General features: G+C 41.1%; 2 protein-coding genes across 4 annotated transcripts in view; one reads left to right on the top strand and one right to left on the bottom strand.

Annotated features, from left to right (window-relative positions):
* Nucleotides 1-18,791, top strand: part of NAXD (NAD(P)HX dehydratase) — a 41,880-nt gene extending 23,089 nt beyond the window's left edge. For 2 of the 3 annotated variants that reach the window (XM_075265288.1, XM_075265287.1), the window contains exons 2-10: nucleotides 6,632-6,782; nucleotides 10,307-10,352; nucleotides 12,300-12,388; nucleotides 12,481-12,589; nucleotides 12,689-12,739; nucleotides 12,818-12,922; nucleotides 13,826-13,946; nucleotides 16,397-16,517; nucleotides 17,747-18,791. In XM_075265288.1, coding sequence (XP_075121389.1) covers nucleotides 6,632-6,782; nucleotides 10,307-10,352; nucleotides 12,300-12,388; nucleotides 12,481-12,589; nucleotides 12,689-12,739; nucleotides 12,818-12,922; nucleotides 13,826-13,946; nucleotides 16,397-16,517; nucleotides 17,747-17,897 — 944 coding nt within the window. In that variant the 3' untranslated portion in view covers nucleotides 17,898-18,791. Of the gene's footprint in view, nucleotides 1-2,448; nucleotides 2,815-6,631; nucleotides 6,783-10,306; nucleotides 10,353-12,299; nucleotides 12,389-12,480; nucleotides 12,590-12,688; nucleotides 12,740-12,817; nucleotides 12,923-13,825; nucleotides 13,947-16,396; nucleotides 16,518-17,746 lie in introns of all 3 variants that reach the window. The other variant, XM_075265286.1, reaches the window with a different exon arrangement.
* A 3,326-nt stretch (nucleotides 18,792-22,117) lies between these two features.
* Nucleotides 22,118-22,970, bottom strand: part of CARS2 (cysteinyl-tRNA synthetase 2, mitochondrial) — a 64,964-nt gene continuing 64,111 nt past the window's right edge. The window contains exon 15 of the mRNA XM_075265289.1: nucleotides 22,118-22,210. Coding sequence (XP_075121390.1) covers nucleotides 22,151-22,210 — 60 coding nt within the window. The 3' untranslated portion in view covers nucleotides 22,118-22,150. The remainder of the gene's footprint in view (nucleotides 22,211-22,970) is intronic.

The following is a 22,970-nucleotide window of genomic DNA, read 5'->3' as shown; positions in this document are numbered from 1 at the left end:
GCGCGGAGAAGACATCTAAAGGTAGGAGAAGAACAGCCTTTCTTAAGGCTATTCTGACGTGTTGGTGAGAAAAAAATGAGTTTTAATGATGGGATCCCTTTAAGACTAACATATCGTAGGTCAGTCTTAATAAATGTCCGGACTAGCAGCAGGGACTGAGAGATTTATGAAGAGGTCACAATCTGTCAGAGGTCTGTGTCAGAATGGAATTCTATGCCAGTTAGGAACTAGAGTAGATTTGCATTCTAACTCATGCCAGTAAATCAGCCAGGCTGAGACTGTGGTGGGCAATGCACAGATTCCTAGTGCCAGAAAAGTGCCACATTATCACAAATTTCCCTCAGGGATTCGTCTGCGTATGTTTTTGCATTGTACTGTTCAGACACATCGCTGTTAGGCTAGGTTCACACTAGTTTTGGGATCTCTCTCGTTCGGGTCCACTAGGGGTCTCAAACAACCAAGAACCCATCTGCTAAAACAGCGGTTATCCCCCAGATTCATAGATTATAATGTGGTCCATCTGCTTTCTGTGTGTGGTGTTTTTTGTTTTTTTTTTCTACTGAAACCAGCGGAGAGAAAAGTCCTCCGTACAGGAGTTTTCTCTCTGCTGATTTTCGGCAGCTTCCTACAGAGACCCCAACACAAATGTGAACCTCACCTTAGCGTGTATAACAGTCATCTACTGCCATCTCCCTGTCCTATAGATACTCATTTTATCCCTTGAGCACTACTTTTTTTTCCTTTGTTTTGAATGTTCCTTTGTGTTTCAATTTTGGCTGAACCTTAGGTTAGTTCTGGAGTGGAGACTCTTCCCTCTTGATCTGATGGTTCTAGTAATCGGGGATCATATTGTTTGATACTTTGGGCCACTTAAAACTTGGAGGTGGAGTGGGGGATGCCTGTAAGCTATAGTGACCCCTCAAACAACCTAGGTATTTTACCTGATTGTCTTTTTTGGGAGAGCTGTATTTATTTTAATCAAATCTAGTGAAGTAGAACAGTTTTTTTTATGTGTGAACACCTCCCCAGCCTCCACTTTATTATGTTTTGGGGTCTGAAGAGACCCTACAGCAGGGATAGGGAACCTTCACTCTCCAGCTGTTGCAAAACTACAACTCCCAGCATGCATATTTGCTCTTCTGTTCTTGGAACTTCCATGGAAGTGAATGGAGCATGTTGGGAGTTGTAGTTTCACAGCAGCTGGAGAGCCAAAGGTTCCCTACCCCTGTCCTAGCGTATAATAGCAGTTTTGGTTCAGACATGTATAGTCCAAACAAAACTGCAAATATTGTAATAACTGAATCAAAAGAGCTGACCTGAACAAATTTATGTCAGTTATCCCGGCTGATGTTCGGTTTTGGCTATTTTTTGATTAATCGCCCAGCACTAGACTGACCACAGATTTAGCATATCAAGTTGATGCCCCATAAATATCACTAGTTGGGACTGTTTTCACTCATTAAAGTGATGGCAAATTGCTAGGATATGCCATCACTTTATGATCCATAGCAGTACAACTTTTGTAACCCCAACTGATTGAGAATAATGGGGTTCAGTGCTATTTTAGTTTAGTTTCCCCTTCATAGTGTTCCTCTACACATCAATGCTCTTAGCCATCTCACTATGAATGGGGCACAGACGGTGACAGGAACCATTCACCTCCCAGAGTTCGGAACTCCACCAATAATGAAGAGAAAACATTTCCTAGCAATGTGATAGGAATATTCCTTTAGACAGTGGCACTCAGTGATATGTCACCAATTGCTTCTGTTAAAATCAACAGGTGCTTTTTAGCTTTTGCACTACATAATCCTGTTCAGTCCGACTGAATGGTAAATGGACATACTGTGCCATGCTTTTTATTGCCCCCTATACACCAGCTGGTTGGTTTTCCTCAATACATCTATTACTTTACTCTATAGATCTTTAAAGATCACAAGGACAGTTATGTGAGATCTCTGGAGTGCTCCATTTCTAGATTAGACAATTATTATTACAGTTACATCCATTCCTTAGTTGCCTCTTGGTTTTGGTCATGGAAATGCTGGAATATTACTGTAACTGTACCTTGGTTCTCTGCATAATGACCAGACTAGACTGAAAATCAGCTATACAGCAGTAGGGGGCTTCTTACTAGAGAAGTGACATTTTCCTAATAGAGGAAAGGCGTAGTTGTAAAGAGACAAGTGAAGACAAGAATAAAGGAGGCCACAGAATTCTCACTGAGCCAAGATCACAAAAATATGTTCCTAGGCACAAGGGACCGTAGGGTGTCATGTCTGATATTCATATGAACTGTCTATCCCATATTATAAGCAAATTCAATATTCTCCTTAGTAGACTGTCTTCTCTTCCATGACTCTGATCTCTTTGCTTCACTACTAACTTTATGTTAAATGCAAATATTGCAGCATAAATAAACCATGTCTAACTTTCTTCCCCTCTCAGGTTATAAATCTGTCCATGGTAAAACAATTCCAGCTCAGGTACCTCAGCTTAAAAAGTCTAAGAAGCGCCACTTAGGCTTCAGTGTGGACAAGATGATGGAACGTTTTCTTCAGCAGAGCGTGAATGCAGAGGAGAGGTTTTACAAGTATGAGGAGCAACGGCTGCAGATTGAAGACAAGCGTCGAGAAGCCGAGCACAATCGAGAAATCCAAATGTTACAGATGCTGGGACAGTTGCTAAACGGCATATCCACCACCTCTCAGATAGGCGGGCATGGTCATGTCAGCAGTCCCATACGAGGCAATGTCAGGCCGTATGGGGACACAGTGCACTTTACTTCTGCGTCACCATTTTCTCCTCCAATAGGTATAACTAGTCAAAGAACTATGTTTATGTCACTAGCTGACTGTACATTGTAATCAGTGCATGATACAAAACCCGATTTTTGCTGCCCTATCTGAGAGCAGGATATTATATCAGCAGAGAATCTGAGCTCTGTGATATGTAACCTTATACAATTTGGAGAGTTTAAGGATGAGTAAATCCTGACAGGACTCTGATGCTGAGTGCACTATATACCCCACATATGTATAAGCCATCACTTTGTGTGTGTGTGTAGTAGTCAGAACTCAGTCTCTTTATTTACTCTTTTGTTTTTACCCTAAAATCCTGCTCCAAATCATAGAAACTAGAGATAGGCAAACCCCTCAAGATTCATTTTGGGTTCAGTCGTTTTGGGTCGAACAAATTTACGATTCACACCTTAATTTGTCTTAAAACATAGTGTAGAACACTCTCAGGGCTACTAGAGAAACCAGCCAGTTCTGTGGGCCAGGCAGTGTTAGGGCTAGTTCACACGTAAATTACAAGTGGCTTATTTTGGTCCGGAAGAAAAAAACGCTTCCTAATTAGGAAGCAGTTTTTGGACCTTGCCACGTTTTTTGGTAAAAACCGCTTCAAAAAACGCCAGGCGGTTTTCCCATCCCCTAAAGTGAATGGCCGCAAAAAAAAGCCTCGCGGTTTCGGTCGCTTTTTTTTTTTTTTTTTTGCAAAAAGAAAAGCTAGGTGTTTTCCACCTCCCATTCACTTCTATTGCCTTTCCTCGGGCGGAAAACGCCTGAAGAAAGGTTTTGTCGCTAGTTGTCTACATAGAGCACCATTGTATGGAGGCGGATTTTGAGGCGAAATCCGCCGTCAAAATCAGCCTCCATAGTCCCGTGTGAACTAGCCCTTAGTGGGGACCACCGCTGATAATAGCGGCATTAGTTCCTGTATCATCTATGATTCCACACTAGGATGCCACTGTACAGAGATTTAAAAATTGGTGGCAGTGGGTGAAAAGAAATTATAGCGGAATAACTGTCCTATATTGCCAATGGTGGCCCTGCAGTGTATAGACACTTTGACCAATTGACTGGCCCATTTGGCACATGCTTTGGTGCTAATCACAGGCGAGCTGCTTCTGCTGTTGAATTAAAATAGTATCAGTACCTCTTCTGTGGTAGCAGGCCTACCACTGATAATAGCAGCAGTGCCCCCGCTATCCTTTTTTTTTTTTTTTTTTTTTAAAACTCGTTTTATTGAATTTTGTACAACAAAACATACAATACCAGAATCATAATACAAAAAGCAGGATATGTATAATAAAATCTGTACAGGAGACACCAAACTTAAACTAGTAATTCAAAAGAAACAGTCAAAAACCGTTTCTGTGGAGTCCATAATGTATAGTTCCTGAAAGTCCATAAATAATCCAAAAATCCGGAAGAAGGTAAGCAGAAGATTCAGACGAACCAACCTGTATAGGACAAGGTAGTACAAGAGTCAGTCAGAGAGCAGAATATTTCAATCTGGTCAACTTGGTCCGAATAAGTCTAGGGGTACCGCAGAGGTCAGGAGACAGGTGAGGTCACAAGAATGTGAAGTAGGAGCACCCAATTATGTTATAAACGTGTCAAGGGCTATACGAAAGGAAGGGGCAGTATATTACGTCAACGGCAAGTTACACCAAAGACCCCAGACTGTCAAATTTGTAGAACATCCTCTACCTTTATATACCTTCACCAGTTTTCTCCATTGTGAGGGGGAGGAAGAGCGAGGAGCCATCCAGCGTAAAGCTTTGGCTTTCCTGGCTAAGAATAGAGCTTCCCGTAACATAATACAAGATTGGTGTGGCCATAGCTCCTTGTCCGGAATGCCGAACAGGAAAACGTCAGGGGTGAGTGGCACAGGGGTCCCAAATTTTTCAGACAATACACCCACAACCTCTGCCCAGAAATCTCTAATGATCAGGCAATCCCATATCATATGCCAGAAGTCTGAATACTCAGCTGTACAGCGTGAGAAGTCAAATAGCATTGATGTATGATAAACACCTGAAGCATTTTAGTTAGTCCAAGAAGAATCCTTAATTGTTTGATGTAGTCAAAAACCGAACAATTTGGGTCAAATCCAGTTCTCTAATATATGTGTATATCACAATGCTCAGCTTCTCTCCCTCCATCACCTGCAAGATCCTTTAGTAGAAACTGTATGGATTACCTAAAGAAAATTGGAAAAGACTAAATGACAGTTAAAAATATTTTGTTAATTAATAAAATATGTTTTGGTTTCTTTTTGACTTTCAAGTTCAATAAACTGAGTTTTCAGGTTAATGTAAAAACAAGGTCACTAGGTCAAATGTGGAGTGAGGCTATCCTGAGTAATGTGGCATACATGGTAAATTGTGCGTGTAGGGGTTGTCTCGTCGGATTTCCCTATGGTTCCCCTGGCGCCTGCACAGTATTTCAGTGAAGCCAAAGTCAACCCCTTTTATCTTTGTTCTCCTTTAGTTGCTTTTTGAGTCCCAGTTTATACCGCCTCTAATATAGCATAATTCCCTTATTGTGTATCAGTTCTGCATTGTACATGGAAGCAATATAGCTGAAAAACTAACATTTTATTGATTAGACATTAAAACATATAACTGCAAGACTATTGTTTCCCTTACTGAGAGGAATATAACTTTAATGTGGTACTAATAAATATCTTACATGCTGAAACCTAAAATTTTATACAATTTTCACCTTTCGGTATGTACACGTGGCCAAATATTCATTCAGATTTTGACACCTGCCAACATTTGTATCAAACCCAGGACTCGTTTTCAGTATCAGTCACGTGGTTTGTACATGCGTAGAATCTTTCACTTCAGATTCTGCTAATCAAATTGCAAATTTTCGGCAGATGTCAGAGAGTTTCCCAAGTGGTAGAGGGCTATTCTCTTATAAGAACAAAGTCCTGTTGAAATTGAGCAGCCTGAGGGAGAAGGAAGTAGCACCAGAGGTGTTTGTTTTCGACTTTGCCTTTTACCTAAAGAAGTATCTGTCTATCCTATATGTTTTTGTTTTTTTTGTTCTTGTTGCAAATGTAAAACGTTGAGAATGTTATGTAAGCTATCACATTTATGTCCGGTTACTGCTTTCCAGTCACACACATGCTGCTCGTACCAGAAGAAAATCTTATCTCTGGCCAACTTTACACAGTATATTACTGTTAAATCACATGTCTAAAGCAAAGTGAAGATAAAAATGGTCTGTCACCATTGCAATCTGTATGTGGATATAGATTTCTAGATATAGATTTGACGTAGGTTCATAGCAATGTGTTATAAATATAGCAAAGTCACTGTATTTTATATAGATTTAAAGGGTGCTTGCATTCCACATATGGGAAAATCTGTCAAACATAGGTAGGGAGAAGGCAGACTGGTGCCACATATTAGGCTGTGTTTACAGAGGAATCTGCTATGGGTTTGGGAGCGGATTTGGCCCACCGAATCCGGAGTAGATTCCTACTAGAATCCACTTCCCATTGTTTTCAATGGGAGGTAGAGATCGCAGCAGGACATCGAAAAAAGAAGCATCTTGCTTGCTAATCTGCACAGCAAATAAAGAGAAATTCCTTAGACAATCCCCCTATTTTGAGCTTACTGTTTTTTTGTTTTTTTTGTTTTGTTTTGTTTTTTTACCTATCTGCCTATTCTGCTATCTTAACTAATGCTGTCCTCAAAGTGTGAAAAGTGGTAAGTGGGGCTAGGCATCTCATGTATATACTGTCAGGCGGTCATCTTAATGTATGAATTGTTGCCTGTGATGATCAGGGCCTCCAGTAAAGACTCATTTTCTTGTTTTCCATATTTTAGTTTTGGAGAGATCCTTCTCTCTGCGCCCCACACGTCCAGCCAAGGACATGGAGAATGTATTCCAGCTGGTCAGAAATGTCATACCCCCACTTACTTCTAAAAAGCACAAAGGTCAAGATGGGAAGATTGGCGTTGTTGGAGGCTGTCAAGAGTAAGTACAACCTATGTATTGAATGGCTGTGGTTATCTTGGTGTACAATGTTCAATAATCAAAAGAAGACCTAATAGATGCTGGATTACCTTATAGTTAGGTAGGAAAGTATATCAAATGTACATGCAAGAGTAGAGAATGCAGCCCAAAATAGTATGCGAACACACAATGTGCCAGAGCTTCTGGACTATTGGATAAGGAAAGTGCTTTTGTAAAGTGTGTTCACACAGATGTTTTTTCTGTTTTTTTTTTTTTTCTTTTCTTCTATTGATGTAGAGGAGGAAAGTGTCACAGTCTTTGGAAAAATCCAAACTGTCTCCTAAAGTAAATGTCTCGGCCTTGGTTTTCTCACCAGTTTTTTTTTTTTTTTGCTAAAATATTAGTTACTAGCATTTACCCGCGACTTCGTCTGTGGGTCACGGTTGGGGACGATGTTGCGGCGCCCGGGGACCCCCCGCTGACTCACAAATCCCTGTTTTGCGACGACCCCTCTCGCACGGCACACCATGAACTCCTCCCCTCCGTGTCCTCCCTGCTTCAAAGCCCTGTGCACCCCACTGTCCCCCCTAATCCCTAAAGCCTCCACACGTGCCCCTCCACCTCTGGCAGGGCTGGAGCTTACTCCGGGTGGCGGGTAAGAGACAGAATTTGGCGGCGTTGGGAGACAGGGATACCTAATATGTATTTAATAACTTTTGTATGTGTTGTAGGGATAGGGGTGGTGAATGTTTTTGTTTTTATCCTTGGTTGCTGTTTTTTTTTTTTTTTTTTTTTGTTAAATTTGTTTGTGCATTTCCTACACTGTGTTTTGGGGTCTTGAACCCCAGGGTGTGTTATGAGCAACGCAATGCATTACAAATGCTTATGCATTGTAATGCATTTCATAGTACCAGGGCTTCTATTGCAGGCCGCATAGCCTGCAACGATGGGCGACATTAACCCTTCGTGCGCCTCGGTCAGCTGTCACTGAGGCGCCGGAAGGGTTAATGTCGCCGATCCTTGCGGCCACCGATAGGTAGTATGCAATTCCTCCGGCAGCGCGTGGGCGCTGCCATGATCGCTGTTATCGCCGGCTCCTGCAGGTTGAGGCGGGTGGCGGCGTCATGTTGCTATGGCAGCTGGGAGTTTTGCGCTGGCTCCTCAGCCTGTCACTCTTTCGCTTCGATTGCAGCCTATGGCAGGTAGACTGCAATTGAAGCGCCGCTTTTATGCAATGCACTGCATAATACCAGCGCTTCTACTGCAGGCTATGCAGCGTAGGCTGCAATAGAAGTGAAAGACTGATAGGCCGGGGAGCGCAAGGCTCCCGGCTGTCATTGCAACCTGACGCTGGCCCCAGAGACTCCTCCAGGTGCCAGCATGGAGAGGGGACATGGCTGCGCCCATGCAGCGACGGAGGAAATGTGTTCAGGGTGAATGTGGTTGATCCCTGGGGACACCGACCTAGGGCAAACCCCCTACCCATCGACCTGTATCCGCTGCACTGACCAGTTATTTGTTATGTCGGGTACACCATCATGTGCGCTCCTCTTTAGCCGTCCGCGAAGTGACAGTGTGTAGGCGGCCTGGGATAGCTGCGGCGTCGGGACCATGTGGGCTGCCGCCATCTTCCTCACTGTTTCCCTGCTCAATCGGCACGCGCACATTCAGCCCCCAATGTATGGTGCCGCAGCCCTGGCTCCATAGCCAGCCCACACCCAGCCATGCACCAATAGGAGGTACATGGACAGACCAGCGCTGGCGGAATGCCAGCTTGTACAGCAGAGCCGGAGGGTTCTTTGGAGGGTCATGGTGGCGATTTGGGGTGAGTGACCCACATTTAAAGTAGCCTATCCTTCCTTCCTGGGCAATATGTCTGTGTGTGTGAAATTTCAACAAAATCCATTCAGCCGTTTGGCTGTGATTGAGGAACAAACATCCAAACACACAAACCCACAAACGTCCAAACATACATACACTCACCGGCCACTTTATTAGGTACACCTGTCCAACTGCTCGTTAACACTTAATTTCTAATCAGCCAATCACATGGCGGCAACTCAGTGCATTTAGGCATGTAGACATGGTCAAGACAATCTCCTGCAGTTCAAACCGAGCATCAGTATGGGGAAGAAAGGTGATTTGAGTGCCTTTGAACGTGGCATGGTTGTTGGTGCCAGAAGGGCTGGTCTGAGTATTTCAGAAACTGCTGATCTACTGGGATTTTCACGCACAACCATCTCTAGGGTTTACAGAGAATGGTCCGAAAAAGAAAAAACATCCAGTGAGCGGCAGTTCTGTGGGCGGAAATGCGTTGTTGATGCCAGAGGTCAGAGGAGAATGGCCAGACTGGTTCGAGCTGATAGAAAGGCAACAGTGACTCAAATAGCCACCCGTTACAACCAAGGTAGCCAGAAGAGCATCTCTGAACGCACAGTACGTCGAACTTTGAGGCACATGGGCTACAGCAGCAGAAGACCACACCGGGTGCCACTCCTTTCAGCTAAGAACAGGAAACTGAGGCTACAATTTGCACAAGCTCATCGAAATTGGACAATTGAAGATTGGAAAAACGTTGCCTGGTCTGATGAGTCTCGATTTCTGCTGCGACATTCGGATGGTAGGGTCAGAATTTGGCGTCAACAACATGAAAGCATGGATCCATCCTGCCTTGTATCAACGGTTCAGGCTGGTGGTGGTGGTGTCATGGTGTGGGGAATATTTTCTTGGCACTCTTTGGGCCCCTTGGTACCAATTGAGCATCGTTGCAACGCCAAAGCCTACCTGAGTATTGTTGCTGACCATGTCCATCCCTTTATGACCACAATGTACCCAACATCTGATGGCTACTTTCAGCAGGATAATGCGCCATGTCATAAAGCTGGAATCATCTCAGACTGGTTTCTTGAACATGACAATGAGTTCACTGTACTCCAATGGCCTCCACAGTCACCAGATCTCAATCCAATAGAGCATCTTTGGGATGTGGTGGAACGGGAGATTCGCATCATGGATGTGCAGCCGACAAATCTGCGGCAACTGTGTGATGCCATCATGTCAATATGGACCAAAATCTCTGAGGAATGCTTCCAGCACCTTGTTGAATCTATGCCACGGAGAATTGAGGCAGTTCTGAAGGCAAAAGGGGGTCCAACCCGTTACTAGCATGGTGTACCTAATAAAGTGGCCGGTGAGTGTACTTTCACCTTTATAATATTAGTAGGATTCTTTTACACCGAGGATTTGCCTTTGTGACCAAGAACTTATTGTACAAAAGAAAAAAACACAATGTTAGGGGCCACTGGTAATAGAATGCAAGTCATGTTTTTTAAAAAAAATTACTTTGGGTCACACAAAATAAAATTTATTGCAGTGGAAAAATGTGTTTGATGAATTGAATGTGTTTGGCTTATGCACAAATGGAGTATGTGCATGTATACAGTGAAGGCAGACAAGGTGCAGTATGTTCCTGCAGGTTGTTTAAATATACAGTGTATTTATTATCTATTGTCATGCTAAACAATTTTTTTTTTTTTTTTATATAGATATACAGGTGCTCCGTACTTTGCAGCAATTTCAGCACTGAAAGTGGTATGTAAAAAAGGATATTGCACCTGTGAAGTTTTCTAAATCTTTCCTTTGCATTACAATTAAAGGTCTTCAAAGCTGATTATTCTAACTTCTACCTTATTATTTTTCATAAATACAATATATATATATATATATATATATATATATATTACAGTTTATTTTAGTTGAAGATATTACATTTTAGCACAAAATAGGTTTCCCATTAACATTAGATTTTAAAGGGTACCTGTCACCATGAAAATGTTGTGTTATCTGCAGGCAAGAGAAGCTGAACAGATTATCTATCTATCTATCTATCTATCTATCTATCTATCTATCTATCTATCTATCTATCTATCTATCTATCGGTAAAAGATTTCCTTGTTCCCTCTATGCTAAGGACTACCCACAGGACTTAATTTCTCCTAACAGTGGCTGGCAGCTATCTCTGTTCCCTCTATGTTCAGTTACTCCTGAACATAGAGGGAACCGGGAAATAAATGACAAGTGATACTGAATCCTTTCCCCACAAAACTAATATATTAATCTGCTTAGCTCCTCCTGTTCTTTAACATGCTGCCTGCAGATTAGATTGCATTTTCATGGTGAAAGGTTCCCTTTAATGGGGCTACACATAAGGGGGATTACATTACAAAATGTTACTTACCATTCCCTGCTGCCTGGTTCCCCGCTGCTCTTCCTATTGTCCAACACACAGACAATATTTGGAGATGCCCACAACTCTCCAAGTATTTCCTGTGTGTTGGGAGACTGGCAAAGGACAAGGGAGAGGTGAGTAACCTTTTGCTATGTTAATGCTACGTTCCCCCAAACTTTTGCTGTTATTGTACCCATATGTAGCCTTTAAATCTTTAGCTTAGTTTAAAGGGAGTCTATCAGCAGTAAAATCATTAAAGGGATTAAATCATTAAAATACATTTTTTTCTTCCCTAACATATAGGAACAGCCTTAAGAAAGGCTCTTCTTCTCTTACCTTTAGAGGTCTTCTCCGTGCCACCGTTTGGTAGAAAACCGGGTTTTCTTCTGTATGCAAATGAATTCTCTTACAGCACTGGGGGCGTCTCCAATGCTGCAAGAGAAATCTCCTACGCCACCTCTATCTTCACCTGGAACGGCCTCTCCCTCCGTTTTCTTATGTTGCTGGCTTCAAACTTCTAGGTCTGTGTGGTCAGCTCTGCCGTCGGGCCTCTGGCAGAGCCGACTGCGTGCCCGCGGCAATTTTCCTGCCCGACGGCAGAGCCGACTGCACATGCCTAGAAGTTTGAAGCCATTGCTGGAAGAAGACACAGGGAGAGGCTGTTCCAGGCAAAGAGAGGCGGTGCTGGAGAGTTCTCTTGAGTCCTGGGGACTGCCCCCAATGCTGCGAGAGAACTCATTTGCATACAAAAGAAAACCTGGATTTCTACCAAATGGCAGCGCGGAGAAGACATCTAAAGTTAGGAGAAGATACTTTAAGGCTATTCCTACGTATTAAGGAGAATGATTTAATCATTTAATGATTGAATCCCTTTAATAGACCAGGCCAGTATCTTTTTATAGTTCTGACAACCATTTTCCTATGCAAATGAGCTAAGAGTGCTTTGGAGTGTGTTCTGTGGTGGCTGAGCATTGCGGCAAGGTCTTTGCTGAATATTCCAGCAACACTGACATAATGGGAGCTTTTCCCCACCTCCTCCTGAGCAAGAGGAAGATCTTGCCACAATGCTCAGCTTCCCCACAACACTCCCCCGATGAACTCTTAGCACACTTACATAGCAAAGTATCTTATTGTAAAAATTAAGTGGCAGTTCTAAAAACACTCTGCTCATGGCCCTGAGTACTATAAGGTACTGGGGATGGGTTTTGGTGCTGCAAGATTCCCTTTAATTTTAATGCACTGAAAATTTCCTTAATGATGTACTAGAAATAATTTTTTGTTCTTATCCCACTGTACTTTGCTTTTCACAGGGTGCAGATTTGTCCCAGGTATTTTGTACCAAAGATGCAGCCAGTGTGATTAAGTCCTACAGTCCAGAGCTGATTGTACATCCGGTTCTGTAAGTGTTTATTTCTAATCCGCACTATTGATAACATTAATATACATTGTTTGTGTATATGTATATTGTTTGTGTATATGTTGTTCGCACAGCGATCATCCCAATGCTTTGCATGAAATAGAAAAATGGCTTCCGAGACTACACACTCTAGTAATAGGACCAGGTCTGGGAAGAAATGATTCCATACTGGATACTGCAAAGGTAACAATGACATGGGGGAATTAGTATTATAGGGCTCAATCATTCAATGTCCATGTATAATTCTTCTTGATAATATTAATAGTTGTGCTTCATTACCAGGGTATTATTGAGAGAGCCAAGGCAAAGGGCATCCCCCTGGTGATAGATGCAGTGAGTATGCCACGCATGATTCTGGGGGTAAATCTGTATTTCTCTTGGCACTAAGCAAATGTTACCATTATATTTTAGGACGGACTTTGGCTTATTGCTCAACAACCTTCTGTTATTCAAGGCTATCAGAGGGCTGTCCTCACTCCAAATTTTATGGAGTTCAGTCGGCTGTATGAAGCTGTGGTAAATATATTTATTTAGAGTTCCAATGCTTGATCATGGTTCATCCACATCTTTGGAATAAGTAAATACTTTAATTACATTCAATATACAATGAGAAATTGTATGTACATTTGGTTATAGTGATAGTCCTTACCAAATTCCTGGGCTGCAATAGAAATCTTAGATACTACTTGCAAGAGAAGGTCATTTTGGTGCTAATTATTAACCACTTCATGATTGACACATTTTTGAAGGGGGGTTTTGTGCATGCTGTTTTGTCGGCAATAATGTATTAATTTAATTCATTTCTTTTTACACATTGTGCCACTTTAAAGATCACCTTTCATCACCTTTACCAATTCTTTGCATCTGTTAATAGGTCCTGCTCCACTGATTTCTGACTAGACCCCCTTTTCCTGAGCAATAAGTGCAGTTAGTTTTGTGTCCAATGTACTATTTGGGCTCCCTATTGTCAGATTGGCAGTGTTAGACAGGGAAGGGGGGAGGGGTTATTCAGAGCTGCAGTCAGAGCTCAGAATAGCATCCCTTATCTGCTCCTGCCTGACACTGCCCTTCTTACAGGACAGAGCTTAAATAACATAGCAGACACAAAATTAACACCAATGGTTTCTCAGGAACGGTGGGGGCTAGAGTAAAAGTTCCAACTGTATCAAAATCAGAGGAGCTGTGCCTGTTAATAGATGCTAAAAGCTGAAGCTGGTGAAAGAATTAGCATACCATGAGACAAAGGCACTTTACTGCAGCACAAATTGATATTAAAGAAAACAAATATTTCTCGCATTATGCCACATTTGCACACAAGTGAATCTGAATTTAAGATCCAAGATGCATCTTTTACTTGAACAACTAATCTAAAGTGAAAGTGAAAATCTGAAATGTTTTTTCTTTATCTTATACTTCCAGCTCACTGAGCCAGTGGATAGTAGTGATCAACATGGAAGTCTTCTAAGGCTCAGCCAAGCAATGGGCAATATAACCATTGTTCAAAAAGGAGAATGGGATCTCATCTCAGATGGTGATAAAGGTTTGTACACACATTGCTCAAACCCATATACAAAAGAAAGTAGTAGTAGTAGTATGCAAATATCCACTCATATCATTGTATCGTTGTTGCTCTGTGACAAACCTTTACGTCCCTTTCACTCATAATAGAAAAAAAACAAACTAAAAAAATTAATTCTGTGGGCACAGGAACTCTTATTACACAGAGACCAAGGACTAGTCACCAAAGACAGGAAATGCTGACTCTGGTGGCGTAAAATCTCAGCTGCCATTATCAATAGCAATCACGGCATCAGGATGGTACAGGGGCAAGATCGATGAGAAGCTGAGCTACTGTCTCCTGAATGCCTTTTTTCCTATTGTAAATAGGGAACCTCTGTGCAATGTAGTTCAATCACAGGTTCATGTTCCCTTGAGAAATGTTTTAAAAGTATTTAAAAAATAAATAATAAAGTAAAAAAAAAAAAACATTTATTAAAAAAAATGTAAACAAAATAAGCAAACATGTTGGGTATCCCTACGTGTGTGCAAGTCTGCTCTATCCAAAAATGTTAGTTATCCCATACTATGAATGACGTAAAAACAAAATGCTGAAAAATTATTAGAATTGTGGGATTTTTCACACTGATTCACCCCCAAAAAATGTTAATAAAATGGTGCCGAATGAAAGTACAACTCCTCATGCAAAGTATAAGCCCTCACTTAGCTAGGTCTACAGAAAAATAAAAATAGTTATGAACTTTGCAAGACTGAGAAGACCATGCGGAAGGGTTATCAGGCAGGGACAGTGTTTGTGTGAGAAGGTAACCCACCCATTATGGGAATCTTGGTTGGATTTTCAGTGTATAGAAAGTCAGTGGTCCAAATCCATTGGCAACTGATCAAGAGAACAGACTATCATCACTGAAATAATTAGCTAAAAACTTTAAAATTGCAAAATGTAACTATTTATATTTTCATAAATAATTTCTGTACAAATCTAAATATGGTTATTTTTTTATAGGAATATATTTTTTTCCCTGATTCCACAGCTCTGGAAGAATATTGAAATAGCGAGTGAGAATAACAGTCATTTTTTGTAGAAATTTTATATTTCTGCTGTAGGTAATTGGCTTCAGTTATGTTAAATGAAAATGTAACACAGACCTTGGAGCTGAAATATGAATCTTATTTACAGTGTAAACTTGGCCTAGTTAATCTAAACATCTGCCATATATGCTATGGCGGCTGTGGCAGGTTACAAAATGTATTCTACCTATTACTTAGCCAACTGCGTGGTGGAATTTTGGAATGTCACAAGCCATATAAATAGGAGCTGAGCAGCCTGGCATGGCCACCACACCGTCTTCTTCCAGCAACTCCTTTAAATGGGTATTCCCACGTCGCATACTCACCAGTCTTCACTGCTGTAAAATCTTCTTTCTTTCTGGTTTCTTGCGTCATTTGGTGGGTGGGGTTTCACATGCAACCTGCCGTTTAGCTCCGCCCCCAAATCACCGTGTCGCTCCGCCCACCACATAGCGTGATCCTATGGGGTGGCTGAAGGGCCTGTGATGTCATCAAAGGTCCTCAAAAACACTATATGCACAATATTGGACTATGAAGTACAGGCAGGAGCAACTCCATTCTGTGTTACATACAGAGACTGCCTATCTCTGCCATAATGAACACAATTGAATTAGCTAGCCTGATAACTGGGAGAACAGAAGACGAGTTCAGAAATGAAAGCAGCTCCTCTTCCCTATCTGAGTGCAGGACCTAGGTCACGTGGTATAGACACAGGAATAGCTAGATACACAGGCTCGCTCCCGTGCACTTAGCCCCTCCTCCCTCCCCCCTCAGAGCAGCAGATACGTCACTTGACTTTTGAGCAGATCAGTTAAGGGATGTGTCAACAATGAATTGAATAAAGTAAGATAGTGGACAAACAAAGCAGTTTTTCTGAAGCATTGTATTTAGGAAAAGTCTTACATCCACATTAACAAGCAGTATAGATAGGATCCTTGTGATGGGACAGCCCCTTTAATGCTTTTACTGTGTATTGGAATTTTCAGAAGAAATGAGAGACTGTCACAATTTTAGTATCTGGTTGCTGAATTTGCTTTCCCAGTGATATACAGGCCTGAACCTGCACCCACTGACTGACGTTCTGTTATGTGGCACTAGGTTGGGGTCACAGGCGGCTGATCTGCTGATTTTATCCTTTTATATTACAAAGGTTAAAGGTATACTTGGTTGAAGGTAAACTTGCAGCGTAAGTTGACCAGCTGCTACTTGAAAACCGCAGATCAGTTTGTGCTGCAGGCTTTATTTGTAGAATGTAGTTGAGATTTAATAAAATACTGTATGTTACAATAGATTAGCGATTTACTACTGCATGTACTTGATGTGTAACCCCGGACTAACCAGGAGAACACTAAACCAATCCTGTTCACTAAGGCAAAATCCTAATTCCTCTATCTTCCATTGCAGTTTTAGTGTGCAATCATGAAGGTAGTAGCCGACGTTGTGGAGGACAAGGGGATCTCTTAGCTGGTTCTCTTGGCGTCTTGGTACACTGGGCATTTCTTGCTGGACCAGAAAAGATAAATGGGTACGTTATGTCAAATCTTGGTGTTATTTTTGTTCCGAGAATTTATCGTGTCACAGCCAGTTATAAAACACATTTCTCGTATTTCACTTGACCTAGTCACACAGTATTTATGTTTTTGTTTTTTGTTTGTTTTGTTTTTTTGGGGGGGGGGGGGGGGGTTGACTGTTTATTTAAATTTTTTTAAAAAATCATGAGAAATTCATGAAACTGGCTGTGAAAGAAAATGAACTATTTGATCAGTTTTTCATGGCCCCTTTTTCATCTGCATGGCTGTGTTAGGTTAAAACTGAGCTTTCATGCTGCAGCATCTGTATCTGGTGGCTACAGTGTGGAAACCCAGCTTAATACCTGATCACCCGGGACCTATCTGGTCTCATTATGGCTGGTCTGTACACAAGTATGTTTTAGTGATTTAAACAGCATTTTTATGGAGAAGATATTGGAAGCTCTTAGATGTTTCTCTTCTTTTAAATCCACTCCTCACTTTGTTGTGGAAATGCAGCATTTTTTTTGTTGCTAATTTTGCAGTGGTTTTCTGAACCATTTTTAGTTTGGAGGACATTTCACCACCTCCAGGTCCAGCCTAATCCCATAGTGAACATCAAAAATGCAGACGATCTGTGGCATGTAGTACTATATTCCTGGACTGGACTAGCTGCTCAGAGGTGCCAGAAGTTGGAAGACTCCATGCACCGCGAATATCAAGCAATTCTCAGAAACAATGGTTGTTGCAAAATATTAGTTCAGTAATTCAAAGTAAAGTAAAATATCAAACATTTTTTCAGTTGGTATGAGTCTTGAAAAGAAGCTGGCAGTGCTATTTTTTTTTCCAACCGCCTGCTGTTCTTTTTTTCTTTATCCAGTTTGTGTTAGCCATTTACAAAAGGTAAATTTGTGAATATACTGGAAATACCACTTTCAATTCCAAATCTAAAGAATAACACTCTGTTGTTGACTATGTTTAATTGGCTTAGGTTAGCAGACAGTTTTGAGGTTAGAAAATGCTGAATATTTTTTATAAATCAGTTAAACGTCTCAGGCTGCACCCTCAAACCGACAATAAAATCTTGAAAATTGTCGAGCAGATGTCTTATAAATATGGTATGTTTGTCTCTAGGTAACTCTATATATAAACACACCCCATAGTATCTTCTTCATACACTTAAATCACTATATTTATCTATAGGTGAACAGATGTGATTTAACCCTTTCATTGTACTCTGTTGCAGTCAAAATCCATTTGTGGTGGCAGCATTTGGAGCCTGTACTCTTACAAGGCAGTGCAATCATCAAGCGTTTCAGAAATATGGACGTTCCATGACTACGACAGACATGATTTCAGAAGTTGGAACAGCTTTTAGCAAGCTCTTTGAAACCTGATACTGCGTATTATGAACAATTGACTGCTTTCTTCATAGGACTAACCCTAGAATGCACAAAAGACACTTGTTCCTGTACAGTAGCAGTATGGGACACTATTTTCCTGCGGGGAGGGGATTAGACAAAAACCTATTAAAAAGGCTCCAGATTTTTGTTTAACCCTTTACCAAAAAGCACTGAATTGTATGGCAGATGATGATGAGGACATTCACAAAGGAGACCAAATAGTCTTCCTATAGTGGCTGAATGCTGCATTTACTGTAGTATGAGATATTATTTCATGCCTCCTTCAATTAACTATTGGTGCTCTGGCATTAAGTGTAGACTATCACAGTCCAGTGCTCGCCCTTGGTGATAAGTGCCTGCAATTAGGTTTCATTTATCTCCACTTTCTAATGAACCCTTTAAAATAGTGTCAGAGCTTCTAATGCATTGTTCTTAATGTATATCATAGTTTTTATGCAATTTTAGAAAATTCACTGAAAATTAGAATAATTTATCCAAAATATCTATTGTCTTAAATTTATTTGTCAATTTTTACTTATGATCAAAACCTACAGTTCTAGGTAACAGTTGTTTCAGATGAAAGTAAAATAAATACTGTCATTTTGGATATTTTTTTTCCATTATGATTATTTAATGAAAACTTATTGGTTTATTCATACAACCTAGTTCACCAGTGAAACTTGCTCTGCGTGTTAGCGGGTTTCTCCGACCTCAATAGTATGCTGGGAGACGGAGTCCTAACATTATAGTTGTCTGCTGAAAGGAGTCCCTGCTTTTAGCAACATACTGTCCCATACTATAATTGGTAGTGAACAGTATGTCACTGGGAGGCCGGGACGACTAGCATCACAGATAACTATGCCTGATGTTAATACTAGTACATTCGGCCAAAAACATGTCAATGCGTGGTTAACTGTACAAGGCAATAAAGCATTAATGGCTACTTGTGTGGTGTGCCACATACCGGTACATACCATGCGTTAGAATAGATAGTACTGGATCCACGACTGATATTGAAAGTTTTAAAAAAAAAAGACACTAAGATCATGTTGGAAAACCTATAAAATTGTGAACTACTTTTCTGTCTGCATGTTCCCTACGGAGACCGTGTGGGGAAAGCACACAGACCCCATTCATTGTCTGTGATCAATCCGTATGTTCTCACTGCACACCGCTTGCCAATGCGTTCGGTAGTCCGTTCGGGAGGATCCCCATACAGACTCCACCAAATGGATTACCGACGCAGATGTGAACCAGGCCTTAAACTACAGATCCTATTTGTAGGATTCTTAGATTGTAAGGAACAAATATTGGCACACACATCAAAAACCCTACAATTCTTGGCATAACATAAGCCCACACAAATCATCTCTATTATTGAGAAGACAAATTTGTGGTACGAGAGGAATTATTGGTGCATGAAAAATTCTTTACACTATTTCAAACTTGGTCTACTTTTCACAGGAAATCTGAGCCATATTTGTGCTGTTCGGCTTCATAAATGTGTCGGAAAATGCGACACTTCTCTGCCCATTCTGGTGGACATTTTTCAAATGTCTTGCCTTTTTTTTTTCTAGTGCACAGTTCATAAATATATATTAATACTGTGCACTATGAATTCTGGCGCAGACTTGGATTTATAAATGAGCCCTAATGACTCCAATAATACTTCAAAAAGCACCCAGAATTGGTGGAAACAATGGAGAGTTCTGAAATGGCCATCAATGAGTCTGTATGTAAATCCCATTGAACACCTCTATATCTTTCTCTCTAAATTTAGAGAGTATAACAGAGTGTCATGACACAAGGACCAGGCTTCAATTTTTGGTTGACCATATTTTTAAGAAACCCTCTTTAATTCCTACTTCCTGTACCACATACCACTACTCTTACAAACAAACATTCGAAAGAGGGACACTTTTATAAAAATTGTCCCATACAATCTTTAGTACTTGTGTTGAGCCTGGTGGGGCATTCTGGTGAACAGATTTGGGAGTCTTTTCCTTCATGGACATGGAATCTATGATTGTACCCACTTAACAGCACTTCAGACTATTATAGTCCTATGCATTGACGTATGTTATAAAATGTCTGTGGACCAATAGAACCATAAGGGGTTTTAGTTTTGGAAAAAAAAGCCCCATATTAAGGAGTCCAATATGGTGACAGTGCTTTGATTGATCCATGTCAATGTAAGTAAGCTGAGGAGGCCAGAGCTGTGAAAGGCGTTATTTTTGGTTTACAACTGTTATTGGTCAGTCGGGATTGACTGGTATCCACTGTAACTGTCACAGCTATCAGCGGTGGGACCAAACGGCCGTCTATGCCAGCTGATGTCACTGTCATGTTAACAGTTTAACTTTAGGACGAGTGTTCTTGTCCAAATGAGGCAAGTACCCATCGCTTAGGATGATCATCCTCAACAGTTTAAAGGGATCCTATCACTCACACAATTTTTTCTAGGTCCTATCTTTTGTCTTCTCCGCGCTGCCATTCGCCTACAATCCTGGTTTTTCTCTGTATGTAAATTAGCTCTCTCGCAGCACTGGGGGCGTCTCCAATGCTGCGAGAGAAGTCTCTCCAACTCCGCCTCCATCTTCATCAGCAGCATCATCTTCATCCTCTTCTTTTGGAGGTGGCGTGTAACTTCTAGGCCTCGGGGAGAGCAGACTGCGCATGCCCACAGGCCACAAGAAAATGGCCGCTTGCACAGTATTGTAAGAGGCCATTTTCTTGTGGGCATACGCAGAGGCCCAAGGCCTAGAAGTTACAAGCCACCGCCGAAAGAGGACCCTGCTAACGAAGATGGAGGCTGCACTGGAGAGAGTTCTCTCGCAGCATTGGGGACGCCCCCAGTGCTGCGAGAGAACTCATTTGCATACAGACAAGGAACGGTGGCGTGGAGAAGACAAAGTTTGGAGAAGAATAGCCTTTAAGTGTTCCGACATGTTAGTTAGAATTAAAAAAAAAAAAAAAGGGTTTGTATGATAAGATCCCCTTAAAAAAAAAAAATAGGAAAGGGCTGTAGCATGGCCATGTGACTAACAGATGGGGAAGGATCATAAACAGGTGTCTTCTAATGTCCACGTGCCTTTACATCCAGCAAACTTTGTTGCAGAAATGTCTGCTTCTGATAATCAGTTCTATTCAGTTTAATGGGGCTTGCAGAAGTACAGGTGCTTGCTGTTTAAATGACACCACATAGTCTGTTTGAGGCGCCCTTAGTCGGTATAGGACCGTGATGCGAACCTATGGCATGGGTGTCAGAGGTGGCACTCAGAGAGCCCTCTCTGTGGGCACCCATCTGTGGAACAGATTGTACTGTGTCGGGGCCCTTTCACTATTTATATCACACAGTATCTGTTTAATAGCAGACATATTACAGGTCATAATAACATTGCACAGTCACTATAAAACAGATCTGTGCAATGTAAATAGTGAACATTAATTGTTCAAAATTCTGCCAAATGTAGTACAAAGTTGTTTGCATCATTAAAATCTCTGTAAAGCCCTATCACACGACCGTATTTTGCGGGTCCGTAACGGCCCACATTTGTGGATCCACACAGTATTAAGGTTAAATTGCCATGTTGGCAATGGCACTGAGTTTTGGGTTGCATTTTGGGCACTCGATCTCTAAAAGGTTGACCATCACTGGTATAAGATAAAGGACTGTTCTGCTGGAGACTGCTACCCTATAGCAAATCTATGAAATATATGCCAACAAGTTATTACATAAAATTAATGAAATGCATAGTTTGATACATATTTACTTTCATAGGATTTCAATCACTAGCTTTTCTAGCGGATCGGCTGCTCTGAACAGTTCTCGCTCATCTCTAGTGTTGAACAGCATTGCTGAATAAAACTCATTGTTGACTCTTGGCTTCTGTGATCTAGATATTCCTCAGCAGCGCTGACTATCTCCAGATTTTTCTTCTCTCCACTATTCTGCTTCAAATGGGGCACTTTTTCCAATGATAGCAGAAATTTATCAAACTACTACAAGGGTAAAGAGGAAATTTTGCTACTTTTGTATTCCAAAATGAATTGAATTGGTTGCCAAAGGAAATTGCCTTGCTTTGTACTAGTGTTCACTATCCCAGCAGTATACTTATTTAGAAAAGGTGTAAGTGCATAAACTATAACAAATAGGACCAGTTAGTGATAACTAGAACATGTTCTTTAAAAAATATATATATATTTTAATTTAATGTGGAATACATGGCAGGATGTAATAAATAATCTCATTGTTCCTGGTTTTCTTTGCTGTTCTGTAGTTCCCATGTAGAAATGGTCCCTCTGTCCTGGAAAGTGAAATAATACAAGAGTTGTTACATCTCGTGCATATGTTTTCACTGTATTATTAGCTCTTAGTAGTAGCGGTTGAGTGTGATGAGGCTGTAACATACCGTATATACTCGAGTATAAGCCGAATTTTTCAGCCCAGTTTTTGTGCTGAAAAAGCCCCCCTCGGCTTATACTCGAGTTTTTTTTTTTTTTTTTTAGGAGGGGGGTCTATGACCAGCCACAATATCAATGTATAGAATCTCCCATAAAACAGTGCAAAAAAAAAGATTAAAAAAAAAAAAAAAATAAGAGTTCTAAATCACTCTCACTTTCCTTAGAATACATACAAAAGTAGAAAATGACTGTGAAACACATACACATTAGGTATCCTTGTGTCTAAAAGTGCCCAGCCTACTGAATATAAGGTATCTGCAGTGCTCCTGTTCCGTCGGGAAGGGGTTAATAGGAGCATTGCAGATCCCCTATATTCAGTCAGACTGAATTCCAAGTAGGGGAAGAAAAAAACAGTCCTCAAGCTCAGGGAAGGGGCAGACAGACAACCAAAACACCCCCTCCCCTTTCACAGCATCTACTGCACCCAAAAACTCCGACCATTTTAATTTTTGAAATTTTCCAGCAGCTGCTGCATTTCCCCCCTAGGCTTATACTCAAGTCAATAAGTTTTCCCAGTTTTCTGCGGTAAAATTAGGGGGGTCGGCTTATATTCGGGTCGGCTTATACTCGAGTATATACGGTACTTTATGTAAAACAAAGGCG

The sequence above is a fragment of the Leptodactylus fuscus genome, chromosome 2, assembly GCF_031893055.1.
Source record: "Leptodactylus fuscus isolate aLepFus1 chromosome 2, aLepFus1.hap2, whole genome shotgun sequence".
Lineage (NCBI taxonomy): Eukaryota > Metazoa > Chordata > Amphibia > Anura > Leptodactylidae > Leptodactylus > Leptodactylus fuscus.
The sequence above is the reverse complement of the archived record's forward strand: the minus strand, read 5'-3'. Positions and strand labels throughout refer to the sequence as shown.